The sequence below is a fragment of the Pseudochaenichthys georgianus genome, unplaced genomic scaffold, assembly GCF_902827115.2.
Source record: "Pseudochaenichthys georgianus unplaced genomic scaffold, fPseGeo1.2 scaffold_424_arrow_ctg1, whole genome shotgun sequence".
Lineage (NCBI taxonomy): Eukaryota > Metazoa > Chordata > Actinopteri > Perciformes > Channichthyidae > Pseudochaenichthys > Pseudochaenichthys georgianus.
Genome location: NW_027262989.1, coordinates 66,291 through 78,860, shown reverse-complemented (window position 1 = coordinate 78,860; position 12,570 = coordinate 66,291). Strand labels below are relative to the sequence as shown.

At 38.8% G+C, this 12,570-nt stretch overlaps 1 protein-coding gene and 1 long non-coding RNA gene across 2 annotated transcripts; both read left to right on the top strand.

Moving 5' to 3' along the window:
• The first annotated feature begins 3,564 nt into the window (after positions 1 to 3,564).
• On the top strand, positions 3,565 to 10,917 carry LOC139433412 (uncharacterized). Its single transcript, XM_071202414.1, has 5 exons — positions 3,565 to 3,623; positions 4,012 to 4,524; positions 5,566 to 6,120; positions 7,162 to 7,752; positions 10,428 to 10,917. Exons 1-5 carry the CDS (start codon positions 3,565 to 3,567, stop codon positions 10,915 to 10,917), a joined length of 2,208 nt encoding a protein of 735 aa, XP_071058515.1.
• A 3-nt stretch (positions 10,918 to 10,920) lies between these two features.
• Positions 10,921 to 12,239, top strand: LOC117442394 (uncharacterized). Its single transcript, XR_004551515.2, has 4 exons — positions 10,921 to 11,041; positions 11,530 to 11,594; positions 11,689 to 11,828; positions 12,058 to 12,239. It is a non-coding gene; the product is annotated as an uncharacterized lncRNA (long non-coding RNA).
• Positions 12,240 to 12,570: the final 331 nt, after the last annotated feature.

Genomic DNA, 12,570 nt, shown 5'->3' with positions numbered 1-12,570 from the left:
AGAAAACCATAGTCAAAAGCACTTTGGTAATCTCTGTATTAATTACTTATGTGCAAGATGAAATATCCGTGAATTATTATTCCCAAAGGATTTGTAAACCTTGAGAACAATATTTGTATTAAACATCTAAAATAATAACATAGATAGATGGATCAAATTTGTAAAAATGTGTAACATAATTGCTATTATAAAGTTTCACCTGATGATAATAATACCCCGAAAATGGCTAATAAATAACTTGTAAAGAACCATTGAACAAGATAGATAGCTAGAAATGTGTAAATTGTTAATAATTGGTGTATTTTCCATCTATTTTTGTGATGTTTATAGATGTTTTACAAACATTTTCATGCAAATCATTAATAAGCTCTTAATGAAAGTGATTTTAAAGGATATACTTTACGTTTCTGTTGAATTGCATTTAGTTAAATATAGTGTTGTTTCTTAAATGTTGCATTCTAAGAGATATAAATGGGAGCAACAAAATATTCAAATACCTTAAACTATAACCTCAAACCGGTCATTCAGTTGAATAACCCGTCTTTTGGTAGGATTAACTGTGGAGCTGTTTTGACAATTAACAGTGTAGATTAGAAGGACACATTTTGCATATTAAAATATATATTTTTTTCTTTTATTTCACAGGAACGGGAAAAAGAGAAGATGATTATTTTTATATTATTTCTCTTATGTGCAGGTATTTATTTGAATGTATGTGTGTTTGTGTGTGTGAGAAAGAGAGAAAGAGGGGAGGGAAGTGGGGGGAGATTAAGGGACAATTTAATTTAAATGTAATATTATTTTGAATCAAACTGAATTAAGTTGGATCATTGTGACATTTTCTTTACAGGAGAGGTAAGAACAACGTCGGCCTCAACCACTAGTGCAACAACAGGTAACATTATGATACTTCTGTACATTCTTTTAAGACAACAGCAATGAATGAGAACACAATATGTGTTAAATATCGAGTTATTAACTTTGCCATAGGCTTTGATTATTAAATATGTTATATGAGTTCTAATGAATGATTGAGGTTGATCTGCCGAATAAAAGTGTATTATTCCTTGTACATTTGATTGTATCAGTGATGTATAAGGATCAACTAGGGATCAACCCTAAAGCAACCTTTGGAGGAATACAAAAGCATGATTGGACTTCTACAACAATTGAACAATTGATTATCATGTGTTACTTGAATTTTTCTCATGAACATTTTGTTTTGCAGTTGACTCAACCACATTACCGGTCAACCTAACATCCACAACAGGCAATGGAACCTCAAATCCACCAATCACCACAATGTCTCCAGGTAAATCAACTTGTCCCTCAAACACAAATAACAGTGCCATTTAATTGTATTTCATGCAACCTTACCTTCACCTTACCTTACAGTGAATGCCACTTCGCCAATCAACATAACTTCACCACCAATCAATGTGACATCACTACCAGTCAACATGACTTCCCCAACAGTCAATCCAACCTCTCCAACTGTCAACATGACGTCACCACCACTGAATATGACTTCCCCACATTTCAACATTACCTCAACAGTCAACCCAACCTCAAAACCAGTCAACATGACTTCATCACCACCAGTCAACATTACTTCAACACCAGGTAATATGACCTCAGCAGAAAACCCCACCTCATCATAAGTAAATATTACACCACTATACGCAGACTGGACTCTACATCCAAGGATTGTGAGCCAGCTGTGGGTGCGTTATGGTAGAGCCACGGTGGACCTGTTCGCATCAAAAGAAAATGCTCAATGTCAGCTGTTCTTTTCGATGCGCGACTTAAACGCACCGTTAGGCGTGGACGCACTCGCACACGATTGGCCCCCGGGCCTTCTGTACGCGTTCCCACCCCTGGCTCTGATTCCCCAAACTCTGGCCAGAGTGAGAGAACAACGCCACACACTTATCCTGATAGCTCCGCACTGGCCCGCTATGTACTGGCTGGCGGAGATTTATCAGCTGCTGTGCGGGCAGCCATGGCAGCTCCCGCTACGCAGAGACATACTGTCCCAGGCGGGGGGGGGAGATTTTTCACCCACACCCAGAGCGCTTGGCCTTATGGGCCTGGCCCGTGAGTGGTACAACCTGAATACAGTGAGACTCCCTCATAGGGTGATAAACACTATTCAGAGTGCGAGAGATTCCTACACCAGGTCTCTCTAACATAGTGCTGTTACTGGTCCTGGCTTCCGCCAGGCGAGCCAGTAATGTTTTCATGCACTATCTGTACATGTACCCAATGGACATTGAGGCATTTCCTCCGCCGCTGGGTCCCTCCGGGGAACAGCAGCGGGATTTGCTGTGTCCAGTTCATGCTTACGCACCTGTATGGACAGATCAGGGGTACTTGTCATAATGACCAACTCCTGGTGTCCTGGGCTAACGCTTATAAGGGCAAGCCTGTTACTAAGCAACGGCTCTCCCACTGTCTGGTGGAAGCTATTGCTTTGGGGCCCATACGAGTCAGAGTTTGCAGGCACCCTCGGGTCCGCGAGCTCTTTCGACTCAGGGTCTGGCTGCATCCTGGGCTCTGTCCAGGATGTCTCCCATCCAAGACATCGGTGCAGCGGCGAGCTGGTCCTCGCCACTCACTTTTGTCCGCCTCTTAGCAGGCTAGGCGTTCTGCTCCCGGTGTGACTCAAGCAGTGCTGGGCACCTGGTTGAGTCAGAACTCTACCTGTTGAGTTCTGGTTGGTTTGGTGATTTTCGAGATAAGCTCGTCTGGCAATACGGGAGCTACAATTTCCCATAGTGAGACATCGAACGGAGTGTTATGAATGAGAACTATAGGTTACTTACGTAACCCCAGGCCTAAGAGTAACATGAAGTGAGATGTCTCACCAGACGGCCCTCCTTGCTACGGGGAAGCGAGAAGAGGTGCTTATTTTGAATGACGCATGCGTCCTGGCGCAGGCTACTTATAGGGGGTGATTTCCCCTGATGTTGACGTCCTGATCACCAGCCAATCAGGATTGGCGTAATGAGATTGATGCTTCTGTTTGCTCCGCGATGAGGCGCATCCCATAGTGAGACATCTCACTTCATGTTAATCTGAGCCTTGGGGTTACGTAAGTAACCTATAGATTTCGTTGGACCTCTATCACTGACTTCAATTTCCAAATGTGTTAATACTTGTCTTGCTGTAATGATATATTCACTTTCAAATAATATTTTATAAATGTTAAGGTAATGCAAGCACTCCACCTGTCACTGGAACATCATCACCACCAAGCATCACAACTACAAGCTCTCCAACTGCAACTACAACCCCAACAGAGCCAAAAATCAAGTTGGAATTTAAGATGCAGCAAACCTTTACTCCTGAACTTGCAAACACATCTTCACCAGCATTCCTTGAATTAAAGAACACAGTGACTACAGCGGTAAGTTCATATGAATTATTTCTACAGATTTTGTGTCTTCCACTATCCTTTGCTGCTTTTATTAAAAAACACAAATCTCAAATGATAATTGTCTTCTTTCATATTTATTCTGAAATGATTGAATGTTTTTCAACTAAATTCATTCACAGCTCGACATGGTCTATTCAGAACAATTTGGATCCAGCTTCAATCGTACTGTCATCAACAGCTTCAGGTATAAAACAATTGCTTGCCATTACATTTTAAAAATGCCTGTTGTACTTGTTTGCTAACATATACAATAGGACAATAGGGCATCAAATATGACTTAAAGCACTATTTGTGTTACAGTCAAGGATCTGTGGTGGCAGATGTTGATCTGATATTCAATGAAGGGAATACATTACCAGATGCCACTGTTGTGGCTGACACATTGGTGACTGCCTCTTCCAGCTCCAATTTTTCTCTCAGTGTCAACACATCTTCTATTTCTGCAACAGGTAAGACTTGCTGTATCTTCCAACTGTCAAGTTTGATTATTGGGAGGACATACTGACTATCTTATGACAATAATATGTTTATCAAAATCACACAATAACTTATTTGAACATTTGTATTTGTAGTTGTTTTGGCTGCAACTCCAGCCCCAACCACAGTTGCTCCTTCAACACCACTTGTCAACATCACCTCACCTCCAGTCAACATGACTTCATCACCAGTCACCATTACTTCACCCTCAGTCAACCGAACTTCACCTCCAGTCAACATGACATCACCACCAGTCAACATGACATCATCACCTTTCAACATGACATCACCACCAGTCAACATTACATCACCAGTCAACCCAACTTCACCACCAATCAACATGACATCACCACCAGTCAACATGACATCACCACCAGTCAACATTACTTCACCACCAGTCAACATGACATCACCACCAATCAACATGACATCACCACCAGTCAACATTACTTCACCACCAGTCAACATGACATCACCACCAATCAACATGACTTCACCATCAGTCAACATGACATCACCACCAGTCAACATTACTTCACCACCAGTCAACATGACATCACCACCAATCAACCCAACCTCACCATCAGTTACAACAATGCCCTTGCCTGGTAATACATGCTCTCCCCCAATGGATATACAATATTTTGTATGAACTTAATCATTACTATGCCACTAGTCCATAAGTAATTACATGTTTTTATTTTATTAAAATGTACATATACACAAAACATGTAGCATCAATCTTTTTCATTAGTGGACCTCTATCACTGACTTCAATTTCCAAATGTGTTAATACTTGTCTTGCTGTAATGATATATTCACTTTCAAATAATATTTTATAAATGTTAAGGTAATGCAAGCACTCCACCTGTCACTGGAACATCATCACCACCAAGCATCACAACTACAAGCTCTCCAACTGCAACTACAACCCCAACAGAGCCAAAAATCAAGTTGGAATTTAAGATGCAGCAAACCTTTACTCCTGAACTTGCAAACAAATCTTCACCAGCATTCCTTGAATTAAAGAACACAGTGACTACAGCGGTAAGTTCATATTAATTATTTCTACAGATTTGGTGTCTTCCACTATCCTTTGCTGCTTTTATTAAAAAACACAAATCTCAAATGATAATTGTCTTCTTTCATATTTATTCTGAAATGATTTAATGTTTTTCAACTAAATTCATTCACAGCTCGACATGGTCTATTCAGAACAATATGGATCCAGCTTCAATCGTACTGTCATCAACAGCTTCAGGTATAAAACAATTGCTTGCCATTACATTTTAAAAATGCCTGTTGTACTTGTTTGCTAACATATACAATAGGACAATAGGGCATCAAATATGACTTAAAGAACTATTTGTGTTACAGTCAAGGATCTGTGGTGGCAGATGTTGATCTGATATTCAATGAAGGGAATACATTACCAGATGCCACTGTTGTGGCTGACACATTGGTGACTGCCTCTTCCAGCTCCAATTTTTCTCTCAGTGTCAACACATCTTCTATTTCTGCAACAGGTAAGACTTGCTGTATCTTCCAACTGTCAAGTTTGATTATTGGGAGGACATACTGACTATCTTATGACAATAATATGTTTATCAAAATCACACAATAACTTATTTGAACATTTGTATTTGTAGTTGTTTTGGCTGCAACTCCAGCCCCAACCACAGTTGCTCCTTCAACACCACTTGTCAACATCACCTCACCTCCAGTCAACATGACTTCATCACCAGTCACCATTACTTCACCCTCAGTCAACCGAACTTCACCTCCAGTCAACATGACATCACCACCAGTCAACATGACATCATCACCTTTCAACATGACATCACCACCAGTCAACATTACATCACCAGTCAACCCAACTTCACCACCAATCAACATGACATCACCACCAGTCAACATGACATCACCATCAGTCAACATTACTTCACCACCAGTCAACATGACATCACCACCAATCAACATGACATCACCACCAGTCAACATTACTTCACCACCAGTCAACATGACATCACCACCAATCAACATGACTTCACCATCAGTCAACATGACATCACCACCAGTCAACATGACATCACCACCAATCAACATGACATCACCACCAGTCAACATTACTTCACCACCAGTCAACATGACATCACCACCAATCAACCCAACCTCACCATCAGTTACAACAATGCCCTTGCCTGGTAATACATGCTCTCCCCCAATGGATATACAATATTTTGTATGAACTTAATCATTACTATGCCACTAGTCCATAAGTAATTACATGTTTTTATTTTATTAAAATGTACATATACACAAAACATGTAGCATCAATCTTTTTCATTATTGGACCTCTATCACTGACTTCAATTTCCAAATGTGTTAATACTTGTCTTGCTGTAATGATATATTCACTTTCAAATAATATTTTATAAATGTTAAGGTAATGCAAGCACTCCACCTGTCACTGGAACATCATCACCACCAAGCATCACAACTACAAGCTCTCCAACTGCAACTACAACCCCAACAGAGCCAAAAATCAAGTTGGAATTTAAGATGCAGCAAACCTTTACTCCTGAACTTGCAAACAAATCTTCACCAGCATTCCTTGAATTAAAGAACACAGTGACTACAGCGGTAAGTTCATATTAATTATTTCTACAGATTTGGTGTCTTCCACTATCCTTTGCTGCTTTTATTAAAAAACACAAATCTCAAATGATAATTGTCTTCTTTCATATTTATTCTGAAATGATTTAATGTTTTTCAACTAAATTCATTCACAGCTCGACATGGTCTATTCAGAACAATATGGATCCAGCTTCAATCGTACTGTCATCAACAGCTTCAGGTATAAAACAATTGCTTGCCATTACATTTTAAAAATGCCTGTTGTACTTGTTTGCTAACATATACAATAGGACAATAGGGCATCAAATATGACTTAAATAACTATTTGTGTTACAGTCAAGGATCTGTGGTGGCAGATGTTGAACTGATATTCAATGAAGGGAATACATTACCAGATGCCACTGATGTGGCTGACACATTGGTAAATGCCTCTTCCAGCTCCAATTTTTCTCTCAGTGTCAACACATCTTCTATTTCTGCAACAGGTAAGACCTGCTTTATCTTCCAACTGTCAAGTTTGATTATTGGGAGGACATACTGACTATCTTATGACAATATTATGTTTATGAAAATCACACAATAACTTATTTGAACATTTGTATTTGTAGTTGTTTTGGCTGCAACTCCAGCCCCAACCACAGTTGCTCCTTCAACACCACTTGTCAACATCACCTCACCTCCAGTCAACATGACTTCAGCACCAGTCAACCGAACTTCACCATCAGTCAACCGAACTTCACCCTCAGTCAACATTACATCACCACCAGTCAACATTACTTCACCACCTGTCCCCCCAACTTCACCTTCAGTCAACATTACTTCACCACCAGTCAACATTACTTCACCACCAGTCAACATTACTTCACCACCAGTCAACATTACTTCACCACCAGTCAACATTACTTCACCACCAGTCAACATGACATCACCACCAGTCAACATTACATCACCAGTCAACCCAACTTCACCATCAGTCAACATTACTTCACCACCAGTCAACATTACTTCACCACCAGTCAACATTACATCACCAGTCAACCCAACTTCACCATCAGTCAACATTACTTCACCACCAGCCAACATTACTTCACCACCAGTCAACATTACTTCACCACCAGTCAACATGACATCACCAGTCAACCCAACTTCACCATCAGTCAACATTACTTCACCACCAGTTACAACAATGCCCTTGCCTGGTAATACATGCTATAATTAATACTATAAATAATAATAAATAATACTATATTTTATATGAACTTAATCATTACTATGCCACTAGTCCATAAGTAATTACATGTTTTCATTTTATTAAAATGTACATATACACAAAACATGTAGCATCAATCTTTTTCATTATTGGACCTCTATCACTGACTGCAATTTATATATATATAGTAAAGCAGCCTTTTTTTGGTGTAATGTTATATTTATTTCCAATGAATGTCTCCTTATTTAAAGGTAATGCAAGCACTCCGCCCATCACTGTAACATCAACACCACCAAGCATCACAACTACAAGCTCTCCAACTACAACTACAACCCCAACACCTACCACAACAGAACCATCATTTAAGTTGGGATTTAAGATGCAGCAAACCTTTACTCCTCAACTTGCAAACAAATCTTCACCAGCGTTCCTTGAATTAAAGAACAATGTGACCACAGCGGTAAGTTCATATTAATTATTTCAATTTTTTTGTGCATCTTCCACTATCAAATCCTATTGTATAAAAGTTGTAAGAACCTTAATGATGCTGGTTAAAGAAGAATGTTGTAGACAAGATGTTTAAACAACATAAACTTGCTATTTTGCATTGGGTACGAGTTGTCAAGACACTTTTGAAGGCAATAGTGTTAACAAGGTACACATTAATACAGTGAAAACTAATCTCAAATGAAAACTTTCTTGCTTCCTGATATGATATTTCAATGTTTTCATTAAAACTAATTCACAGCTGGACATGGTATATTCAGAACAATATGGATCCAGCTTCAATCGAATTGTCATCAACAGCTTCAGGTATAAAACAATTGCTTGCCCTACATTTTAAACAGTGTGTTTTCATACTTGTCTGCTAATGAATTCCTTTTAATTTAGTTATTTATAGAAACAAAGCGGTGTTTAAAACTTTGTTTTCATTTTGTGTTATTATATGGTGACGTTCAGAATGTTTTGAACAAATTGAAAATGTTATTTTCTTTAAAAAATATATCTGCAATCCCTTGTTATGAAGCCCTAGCTAAACCACCAGGTAACCACCAAAAATGACGTTTCAAAAATATGTTTCTTACAGTCAAGGATCCGTTGTGGTTGATGCTGAAGTGATATTCAATGATGTGACAACATTGCCAAATGCCACGTCTGTGGCTTCAGCTTTGGCAACTGCTTCTTCCAGCTCTAATTTTTCTCTCACCGTCAACATATCCTCTATTTCTACAACAGGTAAGATATCTCCTAATGTACAAATGTCCAATTTTGTAAATTCTTATTACAAGCACAAACTGAATATGTGATATATAATATAATAACTATTTTAAAGCTATGATATCTCATTTGAAAATTGTTATTTTCAGCTGTTTTGGGACCAACTCCAACCCCAACCACAGTTGCCCCTTCAACACCACTGGTCAACTTCACCTCACCTCCACTCACAACAACTGCTCCATCTGCTGCGCCTAATGCAACAGCCGTTTCCACTGCTGCACCAGTTCCTTTAACCACAACGACATCAATCATTTCTACCACATCCAATGAGGGAACCCTTGCACTAACGTTTAGTATTGACCAAACATATACAGCAGATCTCTCAAACTCATCCTCAACAGCATACCAGACCTTGGCTGCAGAAGTGGTCGAAGACGTAAGATAAAATAAAGGTTCAACATGTATTAATTTAACAAATGTATTTAATTCAATCAGCTAACAATTATGCCTAATTTACTTTTTGCAAATATATATACGTATATAATGAAGTCATGTTGTTAAAAGTCCTCCAGTGATCAGATATGACTCCTTCTAAATATCCACATGATTTCAATTGTGGAATCTTAATAATAATAATAATAATAATAATAATAATAATAATAATAATAATAATAATAATAATAATAATAATAATACATAACACTTATATAGCACTTAAAAACTCAAAGACCCTTACATTTTTAACCTTAAATAAAAATAATTCTCCATCCTTATTTGTTCCAATATTTTGATTGTAGAGCCTGGTATTTTGTCTTCATCTTGTAAACATATATACAAAGGATTATTTAGGATAAAAAGCCTAAAAACCCAACAGAGCAACACGTTTTGTGCATTTGTTGTAAGGCATTACAATGTTAATGACATTAATGTCTTCTTTCAGCTCAACAACGTGTGTACAACTCTGTATGGATCATCTTTCGTTCGCTCCGTTGTTAACTCATTCAAGTAAGAATTTATTAGGTTAAGTTACTTCTTTTTTCGGGACATTTGCATGTAACTTTTTAAAAAAAAAGGTTTTACTCTCTCTGTTTTTTCATTCTAGGAGTGGCTCGGTGGTTGCAGACACAACCATTGCATTTAAAGATACAAGCTCAGTTCCTTCATCAAGCACAGCTACTTCACAGCTCACCAGTGCATTAACAAGCAACTCTACTTCCCTGAGCGTTATATCAGGCAGTATTTCTATAAGTAAGTAATTGGAAATTATCAAACTTTATTAATCTGGTCATAAATCCATTGAAATGATATGCATTTTGAAGTGTCAGATTAATTGATAACCCATTTGTATTGGTACAGCTTCTTCTACTGCTTCCACCGCCACACCTACTGCTACAGCTGCCCCTACTGCAGCTCCTACTGCAGCTCCAACTGCAGCTCCTACTGAAGCCCCAACTGCAGCACCCACTGCAGCACCCACTGCAGCTCCAACTGCAGCTCCAACTGCAGCACCCACTGCAGCACCCACTGCAGCACCCACTGCAGCACCAACTGCAGCTCCAACTGCAGCACCCACTGCAGCACCCACTGCAGCACCCACTGCAGCTCCAACTGCAGCACCAACTGCAGCTCCAACTGCAGCTCCAACTGCAGCTCCAACTGCAGCACCAACTGCAGCACCAACTGCAGCTCCAACTGCAGCACCCACTGCAGCACCCACTGCAGCACCAACTGCAGCACCAACTGCAGCTCCAACTGCAGCACCCACTGCAGCACCCACTGCAGCACCCACTGCAGCTCCAACTGCAGCACCAACTGCAGCACCAACTGCAGCACCAACTGCAGCACCAACTGCAGCTCCAACTGCAGCACCCACTGCAGCACCAACTGCAGCACCAACTGCAGCTCCTACTACTGCCACAACAACAGCTTCTACTGATCCTCCTACATCCAGTGAGGGAACTCTTGGCCTTCAGTTCAGTCTCAGCCAAACATTTACATCAGACCTCTCAGACTCATCATCAACTGCGTACAAGACTTTGGCTGAAACAGTGATCAGTGAGGTAAGATCCCTTAGCACTTTGATAGTGTATTGCAAACAAAGTTAGATTTTCTTTCAACAATAAACATAAGAATACTGGAAAACACTTAAAATGTTTTCTATTGTAAAAATTATCAAATGATCCCTACTATTTTAAAGTAACCTGTTAACATTAATGGATATAGACCACATTAATGACATATCCCAGTCATAAGAAGGCAAACAGAAATGTTCAAAACTGTCAATTAAGTTTATTTCGTAGTTAAACCCTTCAGGATCTTTTAAACATACAAACAATATATTTTAATGTACACCAGCCATGTTTAAGGAATATATGCAATGTTATAATCCCTACAGTAATCCTGTATTATATTGAAAGGTGTTTTTTTAAGTTATCTCCGAGTTTGCCACTTCCCCTTAAGTACACTTGAACGCAGATCATAGTGTGTACTAAGTTTGGTAAGCATTGCATTTGGTTGCATTGCAATTGACATTCATGTTTTCTTTCAGGTAACCAATGCGGCTCAAAAACTCTATGGATCATCTTTCCTTCGCAGCATTATTAACAAATTCACGTAAGACTTACTTTCAGTCCCTGACTTTTTTGTTAGACATTTGCCCTTTCTACTGCCTGTCACTAAGTGTCACTTTCTCTCTTTGTCACTCTAGGCAAGGATCAGTGAAAGTTGACATGACCCTTGTGTTCACAAATAAAACCTCAACTCCTACAGCAAGCGATGCAACTTCAAAATTCAGCACTGCTCTTAGCTCTTCATCCCTGGATGTTGTACAAGGCAGCGTTTCTGCACGTAAGTGGTTGTAAACTATAACGTCAAACTATGAATTTAAGGTGTAATTATTTACATAAAATAATAAAACACATGTCACAATGTCATATTTGGGATTCTCTGTTGTATATTAAAGATATAACAGGGCTCAAGATTTGGATGTAGCTTAGCCTTTATTTCCTGCCTCAGAATTCAGTTTTAGTCCAGATAATAACACTGACTACAAACTTTGCTTTTTCTAATATTTCAGAATCAACATCCACTTCAAGCAGTCCCCCTCGGCCCACAATGGGCTCACTGGTCATGTTTTCACTAACCCTGATGGCTGTGGCCCTGACGATGACAAACTAATACCCAACATCAACGGCAGATACACTTGGCTAAGAGCTTTTTCTATGCTATCAAGTGGGAACAAAGCAATGTACCACCAAACTGAAAGCAAGACATAATGTGTGCAAAATGAAATTTACCAATACAATGTTAAATGGTAAAATGATGTGTACTGTGTGTGCAAATGATTTATTTTGTGTGATGTTACAATCAATTGTGATCAATTCAATTTATTTTTTCTTTTCTTTAAAAATAAATTGTTATTGAGATAAGTAATCAAACATACCATAGTTTATACTAATTTGGCTTTTTATAACAGCTTCCATTCAATGTATTTGTTTTGTAAATGCTTATTTTTATGCTATTAGTCACATGTCATTTGTTCCCAAATGTTAAACTGTATAGAAGATAATGTAATACATATTTATTTATA

Coding starts and splice junctions, on each gene's coding strand:
- LOC139433412 (XM_071202414.1), top strand. CDS start 3,565: ATGGTCTATTCAGAACAATTTGGATCCAGCTTCAATCGTACTGTCATC. Junction 3,624..4,011: donor ACTGTCATCAACAGCTTCAG/GTATAAAACAAT, acceptor TTGTATTTGTAG/TTGTTTTGGCTGCAACTCCA. Junction 7,753..10,427: donor TACAACAATGCCCTTGCCTG/GTAATACATGCT, acceptor CTCCTACTGAAG/CCCCAACTGCAGCACCCACT.